Source organism: Aristolochia californica, unplaced genomic scaffold, assembly GCF_029961685.1.
Source record: "Aristolochia californica isolate CCGP_79_NKW_82.1479 unplaced genomic scaffold, dmAriCali1.0.hap1 SCAF_1, whole genome shotgun sequence".
In the NCBI taxonomy this organism is placed as follows: domain Eukaryota; kingdom Viridiplantae; phylum Streptophyta; class Magnoliopsida; order Piperales; family Aristolochiaceae; genus Aristolochia; species Aristolochia californica.
In genome coordinates, this window is record NW_027181770.1 from 50655993 (window position 1) to 50679248 (window position 23256).

At 37.3% G+C, this 23256-nt stretch overlaps 2 protein-coding genes across 2 annotated transcripts; both read left to right on the forward strand.

Moving 5' to 3' along the window:
* Positions 1–1857: 1857 nt before the first annotated feature.
* Positions 1858–14282, forward strand: LOC137959662 (rhomboid-like protein 19). Its single transcript, XM_068807006.1, has 8 exons — positions 1858–2017; positions 2583–2707; positions 12067–12127; positions 12313–12479; positions 13070–13175; positions 13282–13484; positions 13579–13716; positions 13987–14282. Exons 1-8 carry the CDS (start codon positions 2006–2008, stop codon positions 14090–14092), a joined length of 918 nt encoding a protein of 305 aa, XP_068663107.1. The 5' UTR covers positions 1858–2005; the 3' UTR covers positions 14093–14282.
* A 1492-nt stretch (positions 14283–15774) lies between these two features.
* On the forward strand, positions 15775–18908 carry LOC137948384 (uncharacterized). The gene is made up of 6 exons (XM_068794468.1): positions 15775–16554; positions 16630–16927; positions 16994–17130; positions 17248–17317; positions 18232–18405; positions 18622–18908. The coding sequence occupies exons 1-6, from the start codon at positions 15775–15777 to the stop codon at positions 18906–18908; spliced, it is 1746 nt and encodes a 581-aa protein (XP_068650569.1).
* The last annotated feature ends 4348 nt before the right edge of the window (positions 18909–23256 follow it).

Here is a 23256-nt window from a genome sequence, read left to right on the forward strand (position 1 = left end):
TCTCTCACATTTGAAGCACTGACTATTGTCCTTCTCCATTCTTTGAATTATTTGTCTTTTCTCATAGGTTGGCCCTTGCTCTTCTTGTACTTAGTAAATCTTTTGAATTTTCTAACATAGTAATTTCATCATCATCCAAATTGGATTCATGAAAGTCATCACTATTATTCACTAACACAACATTTGTTTTCTTAAGTTCAGTTTCTTCTTCTTATGTTCCTTGAGGCTCACCTCATGGGTAAGAAGATTGCTCATCAATTTTTCTAAAGTAATAATACTCTTTACTACCGTAATCTCATTTTAGGTAGTGACCTTGAACATTTATTCCTTAAGAAGGCTCCTAAGAACTTTACCACTTTTTGCTTGTTGATATGAGTAGCGTCAAGTAGGGTTGGTTTACTTAAGATTCCATTAAATCTTTCACTTATGCTCTCGATAGTTTCACTGGGTTTCATTTTGAAGTTCTCATACAAATTATGGAGTATTTTTACTTTAGCCTCTATTACGTGATAAGTACCATCAAGGGTTATTTCAAGTTTATCCCATACTTCCTTGGCACTAGGTGCATCAATGACTGTAAAGTGGTTCATGGCACTTAGAGAATAAAAAAAACATATTCAATGTTATGTGATTAAGCAATATTTTCTTCTTGTCCTCATCAATGTATTCTTTTGGTGATTTTTCTACCTCCCTATCCTTCTTTTTTCATGAGAATGTAAAGTCCTTGGGTTGTGATCTCCCAAAGATCAAATTCATATCCTAATATGAAGTGTTTCATCTTATACTTCTACAAGGTATAGTTGTTTCCATCAAACAACGAAGGTTTTATGGTAGACATGTCAATGGGAAAGACTCGGGTAGTACTAGAATTAGTCATAAATGGATTTAAATACTCAACCTAAAGTTTCAATATCACTTGTTGGGTTCTAAAAGGATAAACCTAAGAAGGTTAGGGGGGGGGGGGGGGGGGATGGAGATTACTTTATCAAATTTGTTATGGCTAATTTAACCTTTGATTCAATTTGAAAGTAATTCAATCAACAAGCACAACAGTCAACAATACACCAATATTGTTCAGATGTTTATAACTCTATTTAGGATTGTTATGTCCACCCCCAAGATGTTTGCGTATTGGAGTTAAATTTACTAAGTTAAAAAAATCAAATGACATCTAAAACAATATGTCCTCAAGGATCCAATTACAACACCTACCCAATACTTGAGACTTCTTAATAAGTAAATATTAAAACACGAAAGAATATACCTAATCATGTAGGTGAATTTAGAAGTATATTAAGTAGTTCAATAATTTAATTATTTAAAAATAAAATGTTTAAACAAAAGCGACAAAACTTGTTTTGTATGAAAGTCAATCAAATAAACACTCAAGGCGCAAACACTAAATCAAAGATGATTTCAAAATTATTTGGCATATCGTTCAACAATTAAATATCGTGTACTAAAACACCTAACTCTATGGAGCAAATATCAAATTTGACTTCCTTTTGAGTTTTGGAGGAGGACAAACATTCTCAAATAGTGTGAGAGAGCTTGGGAGCTTTTGAAATATTTATAAAACTACCTATCATTATTAGAAAATAACTTTGGTCATTTAGTAAAAAAAGTCAAATCTAGGTGCTAAATTTCAAAATATGTATTGAATCATATTTTTGCTTGAGCTGTTGATTTGATGGGCCTAGTAGTCGTTAACATCCCTTCAATTGAGTGCGTGCGAGAAGGGAGTGGATTAACTGATCAAGTGTTTGACTTTGAGGCCCCGCTCAATGAACGGCTCAAGATTACTAACGTACGTGCGAATTGCGATCACGTCGGTGTTATCAGTAAGGGAGGCGGCGATCTACCTCGTCCGTCTGTCACTCGGCCCGTTGCAAACGTCAAAACTGAATTACTGGGAGAGACCCTTCATTTGGGATACCAAATCCGGGAAATTTGATCTCCGGCGATCGGAGCTCGTCTAACGACCACCTTTCCGATAGTCCTTGCGATGAGTTCTCAGGTACTTGCTAGAGTGAGATTTTTATTTATTTTCCATTGTATGAACATATAAACTTCCTCTCTTCGGTCGATACTGATTAGATCCAGAGGCCCTACTTTTGCTGTAGTCATAAGGCTCTTCAGGAGCCACGGATCTATGCACATTTCCTCCGAATTCTATCTAGATTTTCATGTTTCTCCCTTTGGCACTGGTTTTTGCGCGAATGACGATAAGAATATCGTCGCTTTTTTTAATGAACGGTAAATTGGTAGATAGATCCTTCTTAATTTATCTTCTTGCGTGGTTTCTGGAGATAACTTGCGTTCCGTGCTACATTTTGATTGGTGTTGCGAATTTAGTGTTGCTATTACACTCCTTTACTTTAGTTACTCTGCTTCCTATTGAGTGTTCCAAATATAGAAGTCCAAAATGAATAGACGAACTTTATTCATTTATCTTTGAACTTTTTTGTATGAATGTTCAAGTCTTGGATGTCCAAAGAAGTGCGCTTTGAAGTTGCATTACTAGTTATTTTTGGTGTTCTTCGTTCGTACCGTCTCAGATTGGTTTTAGCTTTTAATGGCAGGGAAGCAGCTTCGTATCTGGATTTACTCGGCTTTGCAAAGGCCTTGCTGTAGTTCTTGTAGGCGGGTATGCTGTTGTCCGTTTTTTCCCTCCGGCTGTTACTTATCTGGCGCTTATACCTGCAAGGTATGATTTTCTTTCTGTCATAAAACTCGTCTTTATCAATTAAATACACTCTCATAAGTAGCATCAGAGCTGCCTTTTTGGTTCGTCAGATTATAAGTCCTAGTACCCAGACTGTATGATTTGCTTAGGTTTGGTTTTCGGCAACATATTTTGTTGTTATATTCACAGTTGGTCCACAACATGAAATGCGTTAGTCTATTTGACTTTCATGACTAGTAAAGCATTTTAGTTGTATTCTTTCGAGCTCTACTTAGCTTGTACCTAGTCTAATCATTGGAACCTGGCTGAGTTGCAGTTTAGTTAGATGGTTAATTTTCCTATAGATTTGTTATCAACTGATATATTGACAGTTCAAAGATGAATTAGTGTTTGATTCTTTTTTAGTACTTATTTAAGATGCAGATCCCTTCACTAGGTTACTGCTAACACCGGTCCAGATGTATTTGGACTTGCAACACTTTTTTTTAATGGCAAGAGAAATTTTTATGAGAGAAGAGTGGCAACTGAGGCATAAAAGAAAAGAGATATACTGCAATGCAGTTACATGAGAAGAGAGAAGAAAAAAAAATTACAAATGCATCTAAATGATGAAAAAAGCTAAGTCAAACAATTATCTAAGACGAGTTAGGTCCATGAGAGAACTTCATCTTTAGAAAGGGTATTGTTAGCTATATTGCCATCTTCATGTGTGGATCCAAGTAATAAAGAAGGAGTTGGCTATGTTGTTGATTTCTTCACTGTCGTGGAGAAGAAGCTGCCAGGGGGAGGGAGGGGACTGGGGCTGGGTTATACCGCCTTAGAATAGCAGCAGAATCACCCTCAACTAGGAGTGGAGAATTAAAGTTGACAGACACTATGAAGACCATGAAGAAGGGCATTGGCTTAATGAGTGTCACGGAAGAGGTCACCATAAGCCAGCATGCCCAGGAATGTTGAAGGATGGATGTGCGATGCTTGGAGGAAGTGAGTGAAGCAAGAGTAGCCCAGATTTACCTGATATATGCTAGTAGAGTCAAATGCATTATGTTCTCAAATGTTTCATCATAGGTAACTGGCTTATTGTTAAAAAATCCGCTGTTCCTTTCCTTCCTAACACACCAGGGGCGACGAAGAGGGTGTGACAGAGGATCTGGCCAACGTCAAGGAGGGGGATGAAGACGCACTGGAGGAGATGAGAATTTTGAAGGATCTAGGAAAACATGTATGGTGTTATAGTGCTGGCAAATTTGGTACCAGATTCTGCAAGTGAAGGAGCAGGGTTGAGAAGTTGATCAACTTTCTATTCAGCATTGTTCCAAAGCCTGCAAAAGAAGTTCATTACAGTAGTTTGTCTCTTGTCCAGGTTGTAAGAAGTGAAAATTTTATTCTTTGCAGCATACAATCTGAAGAAGAGAGCTTTAGTTGGGCGAAGATTTTTCCATATCTTGGCAGGCATAGAGTCACGAGGTTGGAAAGCAGATAGTCTAGACTTATAGAATGGCGATACTGAGAACATGCCATCTGCTGACCATTTTCAAAAGATGACGCCTTCTCTGGTTCAACTGATAAAAGTAGAATCAGGGGGTTGAAATCAAGTTACTTGCCTCAATCTCCTCATCATCTCTAAGGTTTCTTCACAAATAGAGGTCCCAGCCATTGTTAGTTTGAATATCAGCAACCTTGAAGTTGGTAAGACGGGGGAGTCTATGCAGATTTGGATTGTCTCCAATCCAACTATCTGTCCAGAAATTTCCAGGCTAAGAGTCTTTTGTCAAAAATTTCAAGGATAGGCCTTTAAAGGGTCTTAGAAAGTTTCTTGTGGTAAGAAGGAGACCAAGGAAAGAAAGAGGAATTACTGAAATCTTTTTTTTTTTTTTTTGAAAAAGGAGATGACAACCAAGCAATTCTTCTATGCCTTTGATGGTTTCTGAAGGAACCTCAATGCCAACAATACAGAGTTTAGCCCAAAATGTCAGCTGGATATAATCTTGTGAAGAGAGAGAATGGCTTGAGGATTATTATTTAGTATCATCAGTTAATTGAAGGATAGGAATGTCTAGCTCCTCAATGTTAGAAACTGGTTGAAGTCAAGATTTTGTCTAGCTGTGAGAAAAAGTGCAAGAAGTACCTCTCTAATAAGGTTGGAGAGCATAGGAGAAAGGGGGTCGCATTGTCAAATCCCTTGAGGGCTTTGAAAGTATCTTTGACCACTTCCTCTAGTGAGAGCTGATAAGGAAGTGGAAGAGTTGCAACTTTCAAGCCACACATTTTCATTTTTGGCCTAACTCCATCTTTTGCATGATGAAATTGAGATGCTTGACCATAACTCTTTTGAGATTGTTCTTTTTGAAATAATCCACCAACTCATGGGCGGTGGTAACAACATCAAGGATCTGCTTTCCATGAACGAAATTCCAACCAGCCCTATAGAACTCTGCCACGAATCCGTTTGGGCCGAGGGCTTTCTTGGCTGTAAGAGAAATTTTTTTGGATCTTATCAGCGGTGAAGGGATTACATGAGTTGTCTAAAAGAGATGGAATTGGGAAAGGCAGGTCCTGGCTGCCATTACCGTAGAGACCTGAAAAGAGCTAAACAAACTCATTAGCAATGATGGTGCGATCTACGATCTGCTTTGCATTGGGATTAGGGAGGAGATCCTATTTGTTCATTGAATGGAGGAGGAAATTACATGGGAAAATTTAGTGTTGCCGTCCCTCTCATTGAGCCATTTAAAATGGGCTTGTTGTCCCACAGTTACATTCTTGTGAAGCAAGGGAATCAAAAATTTTCTTTAGAGAGGATACAAGAGGGACCTCATTGGAGTTGAGGGAGTGAGTTTCCACAATCTGATTAAGTACATCAATTTGAGAGAGGGGAGAGGACTGGTGAGTGCAGAGGCAAGCTAAGGAACTTTTGTGTTTGATTTTAGGAGCTTGAGTTTCTTGGCGAGTTGATAGGTATAAGAGTTTGAAGGGGAGAATGACCCCTATTAAATTTTTTCATTTTTTCTACAGAAACCTTCAGTTTGATGCCAATTGTGTTCGAACTGAAATGGAGATGGTGCCATGAGCATGGACAATCAGCCAATAATAGGACAATGGTTGGCCAATAATAGGACAATGGTTGGGAATTGGGCTAGAAAGAGTTATACCAGCAATCTCAGGAAAAATTTCCAGCCAATTGTTTGTGACAAGAAACTGATCAAGCTTTTGAGATGATTTGTGGTTGCTGGTGGGTAGTTCAAGTGTAGAAGTGACCTTTAAGGGAACCTCTTGCTTGACGCAGTTGTCAATAAAATCATTTTATTCTTTCATCGAGTAAGTAAAGGAATTGGCATCATAGTTAGGTTTGTATATTCTCTCCCTCTTTTATAAAAGTTTTTACATCCTTCTTCTTCTTCTTCTTCAAAAAAAAAAAAAAAAAAGAGAAGGAACTGGTATGAGACATCATATCATTCTGATATATATTTTTTTTAAGAATGATGTGAAATTCGTTAAAGAGAGGGAAGAAATGGAAGGGGACCTAATAAGGTTGAGAATTTGAGATAATCCAAGAAAAAGTAAGATACATTCAATATACATCAATGGGGAAGGAGTCCCCCCTGCCTTAAGATGATCCAACAAAATACCCTGCTGTGCAAAAAATCCACCATAGAATTATAACCACGAGCAATATGAACCAATTAACTTATAAAAAAACCACTAATCTATTCCATCTCATCATTTATGTGAATAAACCTCCAATGACGTGAAAAGCAAACCTAGAGATAACTGCTGAAGAGTCCCCTTCAACTACTAAAGGGTAACCATATGTGGCATTCTGATTTTTGATAACTTAAAAATCTCTCATAGGGATCCATGAGACTAACCAGGCATTAATTGTATTTTGAGCTCAGGCAAGATTCATGGCGAAGACTGCAAATAGAGGAGCCATAGACTCTCCCCTTTTGTCTTTTTTTTGTTTGAATAAAGATATATAAACCGAGGGAGAAAGAATACAAACCTAACTAAGTGGGCCTTCTTCCACAACAAGGTGTTGGAATGAAACACCCAACTTAGCTTGAGAGTCTGCCAAATGATTGGCAGACCTAGGGATGTGTTTCCGATTACAGTTCAGAAGAGAAATTAAATTAAATATATCAAAATACATATCCCAATGCCGCTAGGGAGGAAGGGTTGATTTTGCACAATTGTCAATGGCAATCTTAGAGTCGCCTTCGGGCCCACGAGATGGCTTTGGAAGATCTGAAGCCCATTGAGCAATCCGAAGAGTTCTGCAGTGGTAGAGTCGGATACACGAAGTGGCTCGGCGAAGGAGAAAAAGAGACGACCATTTTTTTTTTTTTTTTTTTTAAATGGTTCTGAATTTTATTAAGACAAAAGCTCAAATGAGTAGATTACAAAGGGGGGAAGCATTCTCAAACAATGAGAGATTGCTGGGAGGTTCCGAATTTTGCCAATTTATCAGCCAAATAATTGGCTGATCTAGGAATGAGACTCCAATTACAATGGATAGATGACACAATGTCAGCAATACAATCAGTGATGGGCCAATGGCGCCAAGGGGGGGAGCTATCTTTTGAACACCAACTGATGACAGTCTTTGTGTCTCCTTCAATAATCAGCTTGCCATGGAGACGTTCCTTGAAGATTCGGAGGCCGAATAGAAGAGTACTCACTTCAGTAGTGTTTGAATCAGCAATGCCCACTGGCCCAACGTAAGATAGAATAGGGTCTCCATTGCTACCTCTAAAAACACCACCTACTCCAACTGGCCCAGGATAGCCTATAACATTGCCATCAAAATTGAGTTTGATGCAGTTGCGAGGGGGAGGATCTCAGATGGCCATAACCGGAGTCCTGCAAGGGCCCGTCATGTGAGTGATCAAACTCCAATTTTCCTGAAGGGAAACACCTGATAGATAGGCAAACTCCTTCTTGGTATCTAACCAGCTCGAGATAAGGCCCACAACATGTGAAACCATATTGTCCAGGGTGCTAGCTTGGGAGTTAAATCTCCGATTATTTCGCTCGAGCTATAGGCACCATGGGACATGCACAAGGCATGCCAAGAGAATTAACTTGCCTAACCGAGGGAGGTGGATCCCCATAACCATCTCATAGGTGCCGAAAAGGTCCTGGTGTAGCCCCATTTGGAGTCCAAACTTCTGAAAAATCTTCATCCAGACTTGTCAAGAAAATCCACAATGTAAGAGAACATGCTGAACTGTCTCATCGCACACACCACAAAGGGGACAAGTACGATCAGGGGCGGTGAAGCCTCTTCTATGAAGGTTGTCAGATGTGAGGATTTGTTCCTTGATGGCCGTCCACTCAAAAAATTTGATTTTACTTGGCGCTGAGAGATTCCATGCCAAATTTGCCTTGTGCTCATGCATACTGTAGTCTTGCTTTTTGATATGAGAGTAGGCGGAAGCAACAATGAATTGGTCATTAATATTGGGCTTCCAAGTTAGTTTATCAACTACATGCTCACGGATAGTAGTACTATTTAGACTGAGGAGACGACCATTTTCATCATGGATCACTCCACCAAAACCCGCAGGACTAGGACAACCAAAAGCATTGCCATCAAAGTTTAGTTTGTAGTGGCCATTAATACTGGGCTTCCAAGTTAGTGTATCAACTGCATGCCTACGGATTGTAGTGCTATTGAGACTAAGGAGATGACCATTTTCATCATGGATTACTCTGCCAAAACCCACAGGACTAGGACAACCAAAAACATTGCCATCAAAGTTTAGTTTGTAGTGGCCCACCGGTGAGGGAGCCCAAATTGCCATAATCTGAGGATGAGAAGGATGCGTCATACTAGCTACCAACTGCTAGTTTCCTCTAATATTAGAGCCGCTGAGGCTGCTAAACTCCTTTCGAGTCAAGAGCCAAGTTGTAACATGGCCAACAATATTATCTATCAGTATTTCAATAGGGGTAGATTTAAAGTTGAATTTCCGGCTATTTCTTTCCTTCCATAAGGCCCAAAGGATATGACCAACGCATCATGAAATGAGCAATTTCCCAAACTTTGGGAGTCTAGCACTAGTAATTGAGAGAATAGTGGATGACAGATTTTGTGAGGAACAATACTGGAGACCAATTTTATTTAGGAGGCTAGTCCAGACAGTATGGGCAAAATGGCAGAGTAAGAGGACATGGGTGGCAGTTTCAGGAGAATTTTGGCATAAGGGACAAGAGGGGTTCTGGACAGAGGTACCACAACAAATTAAGGAATCAGAGGTGAAAATTTTGTTCTTACAAGTGCTCCAAATAAAGAATTTTGCACGGGGAGGGGCAAGTAGGGTCTAGGCAATGGCTATAGGGTGATTAGGTTGAGAGGGGTTGGGGTTGTTGAGGAATTTATAAGCCAACGCAGTGGAAAAGGAACCTTTTGGGCAAGGGGTCCAAATAAGTGTATCAGGCGATGTCTGGGGTTTTACCGTGGAGAGACTAGTAAGCAGATTAGATGCCAGAATGGCCTCAGAGTCCGAAAGAGCTCTCCGGAGATTCAAATTGCGGCCTCTAGTTTCAAACCATAGGTCTGAGATAAAGGCATCAATGGTCCTGGCCAAGTTTGAACTCAACAGTCTTGATAACTTCAGTGCACCAGAAGTCAGCTGGAATATCTTTGATGCGGCCCTATTCTTCTCTTCTCTGTCTGTTAATTGGGGGCTCCATGCATCAATTTCTGCAAAGATCTTGTCTATAGCTATGACTTCCATATCGAGGATTCTTTGTACTTATGCAGTATTGAATACATTGAATAGCCATCATTCATGCCCAAGATAAGCACTATCAAGTGGGTTATTAGTGCGGTGTCCATTCCTGGAAGTATCCAGTGTTAAATTCATAACCAACAGTGGTTCCAAGGACACTAATCTGGAGAATGACTGAGATTTGCAATCAGATCTTGTCAATGTTTCACGATTGATTAGTTTGTGGTATTGTTAGGAGCTTTATGGTGCTCAGTGTGTCGGGATGAGATGTTGTGGTTTGGTAGTAGATGGTGAGTTTTGGGTTGGTAGTATCAAGGCGCTGGCGGTCCGAGGACGTGGAGGTGATTGAGTGTCTTTCCGGGTGTTTTCTTTGTGATTCTGAATTTTGAGGAAGGTCTCAAGGGTAGGAAAAAAAAAAAAAGGAACCATCCAAATCTCCCATGGGTTGAATGGGTATCTTGATGATAGTGATATTTCTACCATTCTGGCACTTAGAGATTTGACAGGCTGTTCCTCTCTAGTTAATAATAGTAGCAAGCTGGAAAACTAAAGTTCTCATCCATTGTTCTTCTCTCCTATGGATGGGATTAACAACCTCCATACTTTTCTTGAACTGGGCGAGGAGGCACTGAGTTCAACAATCTGCAGCAGAATGAACAATGTTTGGTTGAGTGTAACCATGGAGATTTTACAACCAATTCTACATTAAGAGATGCAGATTTGGTGTAGAGGTGTGTTGGGCCGAATCTAGACACAAATACACTGCATTGAGTCTTTCCCCAGTGCCCAAGCGGGTATCTCTACTCTCAAATTGGTTTCTCCTTCTTTTTATCACCGCATCTAGCCATCTTCTCCCTTTGCCTATCATCTTTTGCTGGCAGACTGCCTCCAATGGCTCTTTTCATGCGATCAATCTTGTTACCTTTTCCCTTGCTCTCGTCTCTCCATCTCAGGTCTCATCCTACTAGTTAATCTTAGTATGCTACTTTCACTTAATTAGCTCAAATATTTAGCCTGGAATGGGAAGTGTCCTCTTATTTATTTATTTTCTTTTGGGTGGGGGGTGCTGGCCAACTTCAGCTAATAATTTGAGTAAATGATACTAATATATGTAGTTTTTCCATATTATCTTTTTTTTTTTTCACTCTTTAGCTAAACATGGGAAGGGGTTACTGAGGACATGCCTCCAGCTAACTGCACCTCTTCTGAATATATGTTGCAACTCTGACATTTTTAAATCATATATAGATAGCAGCAGATGCCACTCATTATAGATCTAACACATCTTGTGACACTATGGAAAGTGTCAATTATGGACTCTATGAGGTCAAATTAAACAGTTGAAATTAAGGTGTTAAACTGTTCAAAGCAAATAGGGGCTGAAAAGTGAGCAGGGTTGTGTTCATTAACATTTTGCTTGTGGTTCCATATAAGAAGCCTCTTCCTTGTTCTTTCAAACTCTTGAAATCCAATCCAGGCATTGTCCCATTGCCTTTAGATGTGGTCAGGTCCTCATTCGGTTTTAGTTTGATTTCAAAATGTCTTCAATAATATGATTTTGAAAAAATAAATATAAAACAACTTCATGGAATTACTTATATTATTTAAAATCTCAGTTCCTGGTTTTCATTTTTATTTTTATTTTTATGTTTTTGGAGTAGTTACAAATTGTGTGGCTGAAAGATCTAAGAACCTAACCAGGTTGACCACTTCATTGGAACCGATATTCATTATCAGGTTTTTGAACATTGTCTTTTTGCTAATCTGATCTGGCCTATGTCCTTGGTTCAAATCAAGTGGAACAAATATACTTATAAGGTTCTTGGAGATTGGCTTTTTCGAATCTCATCTGGCTTAAGTCCTAGGTTCAAATCAATCCAGTTCAATTGCGCTGTCAGTTGAAGGTTGTAATACTTTGTTTCGTATGATTAGTTGGAAGAAGTATATTCTGCTTTTGTATAACTTGTAGAGATCTAGTTTCTGTCATACTTGTTCCTCTGCCTTTATGGAATTTATATATTAACTTATTGTTTCTTAAAGTATGCATTTCTTTTAGTTCTGACTATTGTTAATACTCGTTTATGTAATGAATACTTTAATTTAAATAAAGAAGCTTGTGGAGGTAAATGGGTAATCTGACCTGAATCCTTACATGGTTATTGTTTTTTTGTCTACACACTGATAGCGTGAAATAGTAGAATGGGTAATTGTTGTCCTACACACAGACATCACAAGGGACAGTGTTCATTATATGTGCTTTCTACGAATTGTTTCTTTTAATTTTTCCCTGAAGGAACACACAAGTTTAACCTCTTTCCTTTGTTACAATTTGTTCACCCAAACTTGAGTTCCTCACAAGGCTGCCAGCTGGATCAGAGAGTATTTGAGAGGTGTATTGTACTTCACACCTTTACACAGATCATGGTTGATGTATCTGCCATATTCTTTAATATTTTTAAAGCTCCTGTATTGTAATAGTTATTTGTACATCTCTCACAGGGTACCACACAACAACATTAAACTGCTTTTGAAGTGTAATGATATTTTTATATAACCTTGTAATCTGTTTTTATCATTGCATATGATTTATTTTCTGGGTTTGTTTAATTATTTTTTGAAACTTCATTTTGTGTTTTGATGTTGTAGGACAATACCGTTTGCATGGAACCTCATAACAGCTGGATACATTGAGCAATCACTCTTGGAGGTATGCTGTTCGTTTTTTGTAATGATCAGTTGTACATTTTTTGTTGATTTCTAAGTCATGTGCCCCCGACTGCATGAGCACATATTTAATAGACAGGATTCTACTGTGGTTCCTGAGCATGTTTTTGTTCTTTACTGCATATAGTTTACTATTTCAGATAGTCTAATGGCAACTCTTTTTCTTAGGTGGCTGTGAGTGTAATTGCTCTTCTTTTCGTTGGGAGATTGCTGGAACCAATATGGGGTTCCAAAGAGTTCTTCAAGTTCATCCTTGTAGTCAACTTTTTAACTTCTGTTTGCATATTCATCACAGCTATAGCCTTGTATTATATAACAAGGCAGGAAAGTTTCCTGTAAGTATTGCTTTTGTTTCTGAAGTCATTGGTTCTTCTGCATACCTGTAGGTCTAGTACAGTACCTGTCCTTAATAGTTTGTATTGTTAATGTTACTGCTTTTTGTCCAGTACATGAGTTGTCAACATTTTTGTGGCTTTTGAGGGTTTAGATTGTCCAATACTTCTACACCATAGATTGCCTTGTTGGATATGTTCGGCTGGCATGTATTGCATCATTGGCAGCTCAATATTGAGGAGTACATGTATGATTTGAGACGATACTAAGTGCAGACTATCTGACGTCTTGCCAACATTGATACATATCAAACTTTTTCTGGAACCTTATAAGGGTCCTTGTTCTTTGTGAATATGAGTCACTCTATTATAGTGGGAATGCGTGAAAAGCAACAATGAGTTAAAAATTTGTTGAGCATATATTAAATTCATTTAAACTCTAGTTTGCAAGAGAGGACGTCTACTGAAGGATGTTAAGAGCAACATTATTTCAATTTCAGGATCTAATGCCTTTTTTAACCCTTCTTTTAGGGTTTTGATTATTACAGAACCAGAGAAGCTGTCCCTTATTGGTAAACTTTCTGTTTTATTAGGTATACGCCTCTTTCGGGCTTCCACGGGGTCCTGTCAGGATTCCTTGTAGGTATTAAGCAAATTATACCTGATCAGGAGTTGGGCGTATTGAAAATAAAAGCCAAGGTATTAAGGTGTTTGTTTACTTTATATGATACTATAGGAAGGCATACCTATTTGCTACTTTGCAAAACCTGACTGACACTTGTGTTATTTCTGCTGCATTTTGTAGTGGATGTCTTCGCTAGTTGTATTGGTCTCGATAGTTGTGAGCTTTCTTACACCAGATTCATTGACGTATCTTCCAACTGTAATATTTGGAACTTACATGGGTTGGATTTATCTGAGATATTTTCAAAATAGGCCGGAAACACACCTTAGAGGAGATCCAAGTGATGAGTTTTCATTCTCTTCTTTCTTCCCTGAGTTTTTGAGGTAACTTGGATTCCCAGTTTTCAATTTTTTAAGCTTAGCATGTAAATATAATTGTCATGGTTTCTGTCTACTGTGCTAACTCTGTGATTTGCAGGCCTGTTCTGGACCCTATTGCAACAGTCTTTGATAGAATGCTTTGTCAAAGGTCTGATGTTTCCAGTGAAGCAAAGGGTCACACTTTAGGCGATACTCCATTACCTGGATCTGACCCCATTGAGGCATCTAGGAGGAGGTATTATTCATCTACAACCATATTTCCCCATTGTGAAGCCCCATTCATGTTCTTTTATGTTTTTAAATTATATTTGGTTTATATATATATATATATGTATAACTTAGTGTGATACGGTACTCTCAAAACACTCTGCTTCTGAAATAAAACCTGGGATAGTATAGTTTCGGCTGTCAGAAATACAGCAAACTAACATGGGTTACGGAGTAAATATTTGCTTAACAGAGTTTTTGATCAATTATCTAACCAGACTCTTTTGCTCATTTGCAGAGAACGAGGGGCACGGGCTTTAGAAGAAAGATTAGCAGCTGAAAAAGCTTCTGGTACAGGGACCTCAAAAGACCCTACACTCATAGATGCAACTGAAAATGTTTGAGACTCTGATGCAACTGTCACTCTAAATAGATGTGGTAATCTACGCCGTTACATTTTGACATACATGTGCAGTTTTCAAGAACTCAACCTTGTTGAGAGGACGGTTACCCGTGTAAGAGTTGTATCATGGATAGCTTGCTCATTTTGGAGAGAAATCCTCCACTCATTCGATGGTTTTGATTTGCAGTTCACTCTCGACTGTTCTCATTTGTATTGATCTCTTCTCTGAAATTAACATAATCCAAAAACACATTCTTATAGAGAACGCACTATAGCCCAAAAAAGTTTCAAAATGTTAAATCTTTATAGCATTTATCTTTTCTGTTAAGCTACATTAAAAATAAGGTTAGAATCACTAATATAAAACTGAATTTGGTCATTGACTTCAAAAGGGAATTAAGCCTGATTAAACTTGTTTCAACCCCATGTAACTAATGCCCTACTTTGTATGTAGGTATGTTGCGTGCCTTCACCCTCCCAGACCAATAGCCACAACAGTAGGGGGGGGGAGGTGTGGTTGTGTGCTTCCTTTGCCAATAAAATCGAGATAAGAGGGGGGTAAGTAGTCTCCATTGTTAAGTGGTACAAGGACGTCCCTCGTCCAACTTGACCATCCTTCAATCCAGTAAAAACCTAGTGGATGATTGTGTCTAATTGAACCTGGTTCAAATGATTGGTTAGGTTTGGATTTGATAACATCTATTACAATTGTCCATTATATTTTGATATATAGGCACATCTGAAAGTGTGATACTTGAAGTGCAACATATGGCAATGTGACAAGCGGGCCTTTGTATTTATGGATGACCTCGTTCTGATCGTGTGGTGTATTAAAATGTATTAAGTCGGATATAATGTCAGAAATGTTAAATACGATTAGAGATATTCAAATCCACTTTCACTTACCCAATATTGTTAGTGCGCATCCAACAAGTGAAAATTGTTGGAATTGGCTGCATGTCTTTAATATTCACGTTGCGCTTTCTCTAAGAGGTCGATCTTTTAGAGCCAATGGTTTCAATATGGTATCAGAGCAAAAACTTCTTTGATACATCTCCTCCTTCTCTGGTTCTTCATTGTCAGCGCAAGGTTTGCATTTTTTCAGCGACGGACATTTCTCTGTCTATCTCGCCTATTTCGGCGATTATTTTTGGCGACTATTCCCGGCGAGTCGTCCATTGTTTTCGATAGAGGGGTTTCCATTTTTTTATCTCTGTTAGGAAGCTATCAGGAGTTTATTTTTTGCGTTTTTGGCGCCATCTGAGTTGATTTCAGAGGTTCTTGCAGCGTCCTCTAGGTTCTGCAAAAGATTTACAGAGGAGACTTGTTCCAGTTTGCAACGGCTTTCATTGGTTTCTCACTCCGTTGGGGTTTCGCTGGCAAAGAGGTTAGATTTCGTTCATTTGTACAAGATTTCGTTCGTTCTTTTTTTATTATTTCGTTGGGGTTCAATTCGTCGAGAGGTTGGATCTCCTGGTTTCTCTAGATTTTTTTGTTGGCCAAGAGGTTGGCCTTCGTTCAAGCCTGTTGGCAGAGAGGTTCGGCCTGGTTTCTCTGGATTTTTTTTTTTGCCGTTGGTAAAAAGGTTGGATTTTATCTGTTGCAAAAGTTTTATTTATTGCTACAGAGATTGGATTTTGTAATTGACCTGGAACTCTCAGTTCATGGTTATTTCATCACTCAATGGCGACTTATTCATCGACGAGTGCTTATGATTCTGGTGTTCATACCGGTTCGACTCGTTCCGCCATTGAAGAACCTTCAAATCCCTATTATATTCACCATTCGGATAGCCCCGGGCAGGTTCTTGTCTCGCAACTGCTTACCGGTGAAAATTACATTAATTGGAGTCGTGTGATGTTGATCGCCTTATCCGTGAAGAACAAAGTGGGATTTGTCGATGGTTCCATTCTTGAACCTCAAAGTACTGATTCTAATTTGTTCAACTCCTGGATCCAGAATAATAATATAGTCATCTCTTGGATCTTGAATTCAGTTTCCAAAGAAATTTTTGTGAGTATTATTTTTTTTGCTTCTGCCCGAGAGATTTGGCTCGACCTTCGGGATCGTTTTCAACAGATAAACGGACCTCGCATTTTTCAACTTAAACCAGAATTGATGAACTTGCATCAAGACCAAAATTCTGTTAGCATTTATTTCACAAAGTTGAAAACTATTTGGGAAGAACTGAGTAATTATCGTCCTAATTGCTCTTGTGGAAAATGCTCTTGTGTTGGCGTTAAAAACCTTATTGATTATCATCATATGGAGTATATCATGTCCTTCTTAATGGGCCTTGATGATTCTTTCTCCCAAGTTCGTGGTCAGTTGCTTCTCATAGATCCGATGTCTCCTATTAATCGTGTATTTTCTCTAATTGTTCAAGAGGAACGACAAAGGAAGACTACTCATACCTCTGATTCAAACACTCATAACACTCCCACTGGCACAATGGCATTTGCGGTTAAAATAGTTGCTAAATTTGGTTATCAAAACTCTCAAAAATTTTATTCTAATTACAGTTTTTCCTGGAATTAGAACAACAACAAGTTTCATTGTAATCATTGCAAGAGAGATGGACATACCATAGATCATTGCTACAAGCTTCATGGCTACCCGTCTGGATCTAAATCCAAAACCAAAAACTATTCTAATGCTGTTGTTCATCAAGTTTCTATTGTTGTTGATAGTCAAGGGTCTAACTCTATTGGAAGCTTTGTTCAGAATTTGAACTCAAATCAATATCAACAGCTAATGTCCATGTTTTCTACACATTTGAGTAGCTCAGCAAAGGTCACCACTGCTTCAGAATCTTCTACAACCAACTGCCTGGCAGGTATTTGTTTTTCTGTGTCTTTAAATCCTTTAATTTCTTCACATCAATTCTGAATTGTTGATTCAGGAGCTACTCGGCATATTTTTTCTCAAGCTCATGCTTTTGTTTCCTTGCATTCTGTTCCTCACACTACAGTTACTTTGCCCAATCATTCTCAAATTTTAGTCCATTTTGCTGGTGATGTTAAACATCATTCTAACCTTGTACTTAAAGACGTATTGTTTGTCCCTCAATTCAAATTCAACTTGATTTCTGTTAGTGTTTTTGTTACTGAATCTGGCCTTATAGTACGTTTCCTTCCTAATTGTTTTGTTATCCAGGATCTATCCACCCAGAGGATGATTGACAAGGGTGACAAAGTCCAAGATCTCTATGTTCTTCGTGCTCAAAGTTTGAATTCTGTTTCCAATACTTTTGTTAAAAAAGTTTCTGCTCATATTTGGCATAATAGGCTAAGACACATTTCTTTTAAGAAACTTGATTCTTTGAAAGATCAGTTGAAATGTGATGTAACTAGATTACATAAGTCAAATCTGTGTTATATTTGTCCTCTTGCTAAACAACGTAGGCTATCTTTTGAATCCCATAACCATTTGTCAAAATTTCCTTTTGATCTTGTGCACTGTGATATTTGGGGACCATATCAAACTGCTTCTTATATTGGTTATCGTTTTTTCTTAACTCTTGTAGATGATTGTACTAGATTTACTTGGATTTATCTATTGAAGACTAAATCTGATGTTGTTTCCATGATAGCGAAGTTTTTTAATATGGTTTTTACTCAGTTTAATGCCAAAATCAAGGTTTTTCGATCTGATAATGCCCCTGAGTTATCTTTTGTTAAGTTTTTTCAAGATCAAGGAGTTTTACATAAGTTTTCATGTGTTGAAAGGCCTCAGCAAAACTCAGTTGTGGAAAGAAAACATCAACACCTTTTGAATGTGGCTTGGTCATTGTTTTTTCAATCCCGAATTTCAGTCTCTTTTTGGACAAATTGTATTCTTACTGTGGCTTTCTTGATTAACAAAACTCCTCTCTTACGACACAACACACCTTTTCATTTGCTATACAACACAACTCTTGATTATCCCCTTTTTCGAGTTTTTGGCTGTTTAGCTTTTTTTTCCACCTTAGCTGCTCATAGAATCAAGTTTAACCCTCGTGCTCGAGTTTATGTGTTTCTTGGTTATCCAGCCGGTGTGAAGGTTATAAATTATATGATGTGGAGACAAAACAAGTTTTTATTTCAAGAGATGTAGTGTTCCATGAGGAAATTTTCCCTTTTCATACTATTACAAGTTCAGATCAAGTTACTGATCCCTTTCCTGATTTGGTTCTGCCCCACTCCTGCATACAAGCTCATTCTCTTCCAGAACTTGATTCTTCACATATTCATGATTCACCAGTTACTTCTGATGTTCCAGTTGATGATATTCCAACTAATGATATTCCAGCTCTTGTTCCTTCCACATCCGATTGTGCTATTCTTTGAAAATCTACCAGGAAGACTCATCCACCTCATTACTTGCAGGATTATCACTGCAATTTACTTGCTGGTTCTTCTCCATCTGTTTCACCTTCTACGCCTTATCCGATCTCTAACTACTTCTTTTACCATGCCCTTTCTGATTCGCAAAAATAGTTTGCACTCAATGTATCTTCTTAGGTTGAACCTTGATACTATCACTAAGCAGTGAAGTGCCCTGAATGGAGGTTGGCTATGCGTGACGAGTTGAAAGCTCTGGAAGCAAACAACACCTGGACCGTCACTTCTCTGCCTCTTGATGAGCATACCATTGGTTGCAAATGGATTTATACTATCAAGCTTAAATTAGATGGTTCTATTGAGCGGTATAAGGCTCGTTTGGTAGCTAAAGGCTATACACAACAAAAAGGTTTGGATTTTGTTGACACTTTTTCTCTAGTGGCCAAATTAGTAACTGTGAAGGTTCTTCTTGCCCTTGCTGTCTCCCATAATTGACATCTAGCTCAGCTTGAATTACCTTTGTAATTCACTTTCACTTGTTCTCTCTAGATGCTCTCTGCATCCCTCCCAGCAAACCATCTCTCTCGACGCTCCTCTTGTCAACCAACGACTGAGCTTCCTCTCGCCCTGTAGCCCTCTCCCTCCAATCCATACACTCCCAAAACTTCCAAAAATTGTCTCTCTAAAAACCCTTTGTTCAAAAACCTTGCCCCTTCGATTTTTTGACAGGAGCTTTGATGGTACGTCTATAAGAGAAAAGGAGAAGCACACTTTTGCTTTTGATGAATTGCTAGCCATGGGAGAAGATTCATCTGCCTTTGATTTTTGAGAATAGAAGATTTTGTCTTGGATTTATTTTAAGGGAATTCTGGGAGCCGTGCTTTTTGCACTCGATGCTCTCTGGATCGAACCTTCCATAGGGTATGGGAACGCTTTTATTAATGCTATAGTTGGTTTGTCAAAAAGTAAAGAGGTGCTTTCTATAAAAACATTTAAGAGTGATAATTAAGATATTATAAATGTAAGAATTTGGTAAAGTATCTAGACATTATAAAAGTAATTATTTTTGTTTAAGTATTCTCTTTTATTTTAAATATTATACTAAATTACTAATTTAAGAATGATAATTTAGATATTCTAACAGTAAGAATTTGATTAAGTATCGAGACGTTATAAAAGTAACCATTTTTGTTTAGGTATATTATTTTTATGTTTAATTAAATTAATTTTATTTTTAAATTTGAAATTATTTTGCTTATGTTGTTAATTAAAAAGGTAAATAAAAATATCTTAATAAAGTTAAAGCCATCAGAGTATTTTATTAATAAACTCATTCTCTACTTTCCACTACATTTTCCATTGTACATACTAACACAAGAAAGTACTTTACACTGCACTTTCCATTGAGCACACTGACACAAAAAAATAATTCACTTCACTAGTTCATTCACTTTCACTTTCATTTTCTATTTCACTTTCAGTTTAAAAGTGCACCCCGTTAGTCTCTTTCCCTTTTCGAGGAAGAGCATTTCTACAATTAATATTATTGTTACGGTTGCAAATGGATTAGATTAGATTGGGACACTATATGACTTTCATGTGCCTTATTATAAATTAGGTATCAAAATTTTAATTCAAACGCTATTGAAGTTTTGATTTGATTGAGTGAAATAACATTTTTTTGTTTATTTATCGATATTGAAATGAAATTGAATGACTTTAAAATCTACATGTGATGTATTTTTGTACATATGAAATTTGGTTTAGATTATAATAGATTATAGACTTGTTAAGTTACTTCAATGTAGTTGATGTTTTCAAATAATAAATTTAAGTGTTGTTTTTGCTTGTGCATCAATCTCAATAATGACAAAAATACTTGAAATATTCTTGTTATATGCAAAAGCAACTATTTAATAAGTTCAATATGAGGTATCCAAAATATTGGTCATATGAGGATTGGATGGGGTTTTGAAATTCAAGATTCAATTGAGTCTATTTTAACTTACAGATCAGATCAATTTTGCTAAGGATTTTCTTTGAAGCACATCCAAATACTAATTCATATTATGTGGGGATGAAAATTTTTAATCCACATTCAATTTACGAATTAGATCAAGTTTAATGATGAATTACGGAGGAATGAAGTTGTGGGATTCACCCAATTCACTTATAACCCTAATTATTGTGCATGATCTTAATAGGTAAAGTCTTTCTATTATTTGGATGCCTATCACACTCAAATAATTAATAAAGTTGAGATATTAGTGCTCTATTTTAAGTAAGTTACCTGTGTAGTTTTAGTTGCAGGAGAGGAGGCTAGACTAAGTCCAAAACTCATATCGATGTGTTAGGTCTATACTACCCTTTTAAAGGGTGTTTGAAAAAAATTAAAAATTTGCCCAAAGCTAGTGAAATAACACTTACAAGTTACACCCTTCATTTTTGAGAAAAAAGGTTGAAATAAAAATAAAAATAAATAATTAACCTAATGAGAGTATTTTGAGAAAGAAAGTTGCCACGGGGAGGGACGCGTTTTACCCGACCTAAGCCCGACCCCTGTGAGGGGAGAAGTGTTCAATCCGGACCCTTCCTACCAAGAAGGGAAGCACCGAGTCCCCCATTTCAGCCCATCGTCTTTTGTTTTTTTCATAGTTAAATCATTGAGAGGCCACGACCTCTTTTGCGACGACTAGCAGATCAATTGGAAAACCCGGTAGATTTAAGGGTCTGTTTGAAACCCCTAGAAAATAAAATAAAAGAAAAGAAAGCTAAAATAAAAGAAAAGAAAATAGTTTTTTTTTCTCATGCCCATAATAAATAAGAGAGAAAACAAAGGAGAAACGTGGTTTTCTCTTGTTTGGATGCATAAGAAAAATGGAAAAGAAAATAAAATTAGTAATATTTTAAAATTTTGATGATTCAAACTTCTATTTCTTTTCTTTTCTCTTGGAATTTTATCATTTTAAGATAAAAAAAATTTATAACTAAGAGAGAAAATCACTTTCTTTCTCATTTTTTTCTCTCATTTTCTTTTCTCTCTATGATTCTCTGCTACGCAACAGCAAAAAATCACTTTCACTTTCTTTTTCTTTTTCTTTTCTTTTCTAGGTGTTCCAAACAGACCCTTAACGTAGAAGCAAAATTAAGATCCTTAATTTGTAATGTAGAAATTCCAAGGTTTGAAGCTTTGATCTTCAATAAAATGAAAATCAGTCCCTGAAAACGCGAAACCTGAGCCTCAAAGAAGTTTGTCCCTCTCTCTACCGGAATTCTTCTCCAGACATATTTTAGGCACGACAGTAGAAATTTCAGGTGAACAAAGTTACGGAAACTTGCACGAATGAACTGAAGACACACATGAAGTAGTACGAGTGGTCTATATGGAAACCAAAGGATCCTTCAACAAAGCCATACTTGAGTATCGATTCAAAAAACTGTCGATATTAGAGAGGCAAATCCAATCCAATCCAATCCAATCCGGCAAAGTGAAAATTTGATGAGGAAAAACGCTAGAGAGATCATCACAGTAATAGCTTCTTTCTGCTCGTCGTCCTCGCAATACCAACAAAGTGTGGAGAGAAAGAGGAGTCTGTTTTAACTTTTTTAATTACTCATTGAAGAACATGCAAGTCAATCAGGGGAAGACGCGTTTCTGTGCCACGTTCTGAAACTGTTCTTCAAAGCATTAACTAGCTAGCTTGTGATTTCTTTCTGTCACCACTGACCTACATGAAAGTCAACTGTGCTCGTGTGAGTTCCATCCTGAGATTTCTTTAAATTACAGAAAAAGGGAACTCCATGAAGTTTAATATTTGCTTGAATGAGTGGATTTCAAGACGTCACAGAGAGGAACGCTATCATTAAACTAAGCTAACGGCAGAACGAAAAAATGATACAGGATCCGGGTTCCAAGGTGCTCCCGTGACGCGTTGACGCCGTGGGTGGGACGGAAGCGAGTAGCGGATCGTCAAAGCTCCTTCTTCCTTCTTCTACCACTGAGGAGATCCATGCTTTCAGGCATAGCAAACCGATCAAAGAGTTCTCCACCCACATGCCCCCATGTGCCATCCCTCTATTTGCAGGAAGACGAAGGCAATGCCAGAACTTCAAAGGTCAAGAATGAGGTGAAGAAGGAAGCTGAAAAGAGAATGTAACACTATGAAAGGGGGGATGAATAGTTTTGACTTCATAGTACGTATCAAAATATAATTTTGACTTTTATTTAATCTATTTAAAAAGTAAATATAAATAAACCTTTTATAAAAAATGGGTAAATATAAATTAATGATATTTTAGAAAGGAATAAGTTATTTCGTATACCATTTTGATTACACATAACTTGCTCTGAGTACCATTTTATACCTTATCTGTATATTGTTTATTTACCCGCTTAGGTGTAAATAAAATGAAGATTAAAATATTATTAAAAAAGTACATAATAGAGTAATGCATTTTTTACTGAACAATAAAATTATTTAAAATTTTATAAAATTCTTAAAAAAAATACTAGAATCATATAATATCTCAAACATAAAACATATACTTAAATAAAAATTAATGAATTACCCTTTGCTTATAATTGGGTAATCAGTTAATTGAGTTCGGAACAACTCTTATCCATGTCGGTTCCTTGTCATAAGCGATAAAAGGGTAGATCGGGTAACAATTTTTATTCTATTTTTATCTATTTAAAATATAGAAAATTTAAATCCGGAAAATTGCACGACCTCATTCAACATTAAACACTAAAGTGTTTGAAGTCAGTATAACATTTTCACAAAAAAAAAAAAAAAATTAGAATTCAATGTTAATGTGGACTTTAAAAAACTAGAGAAAAATA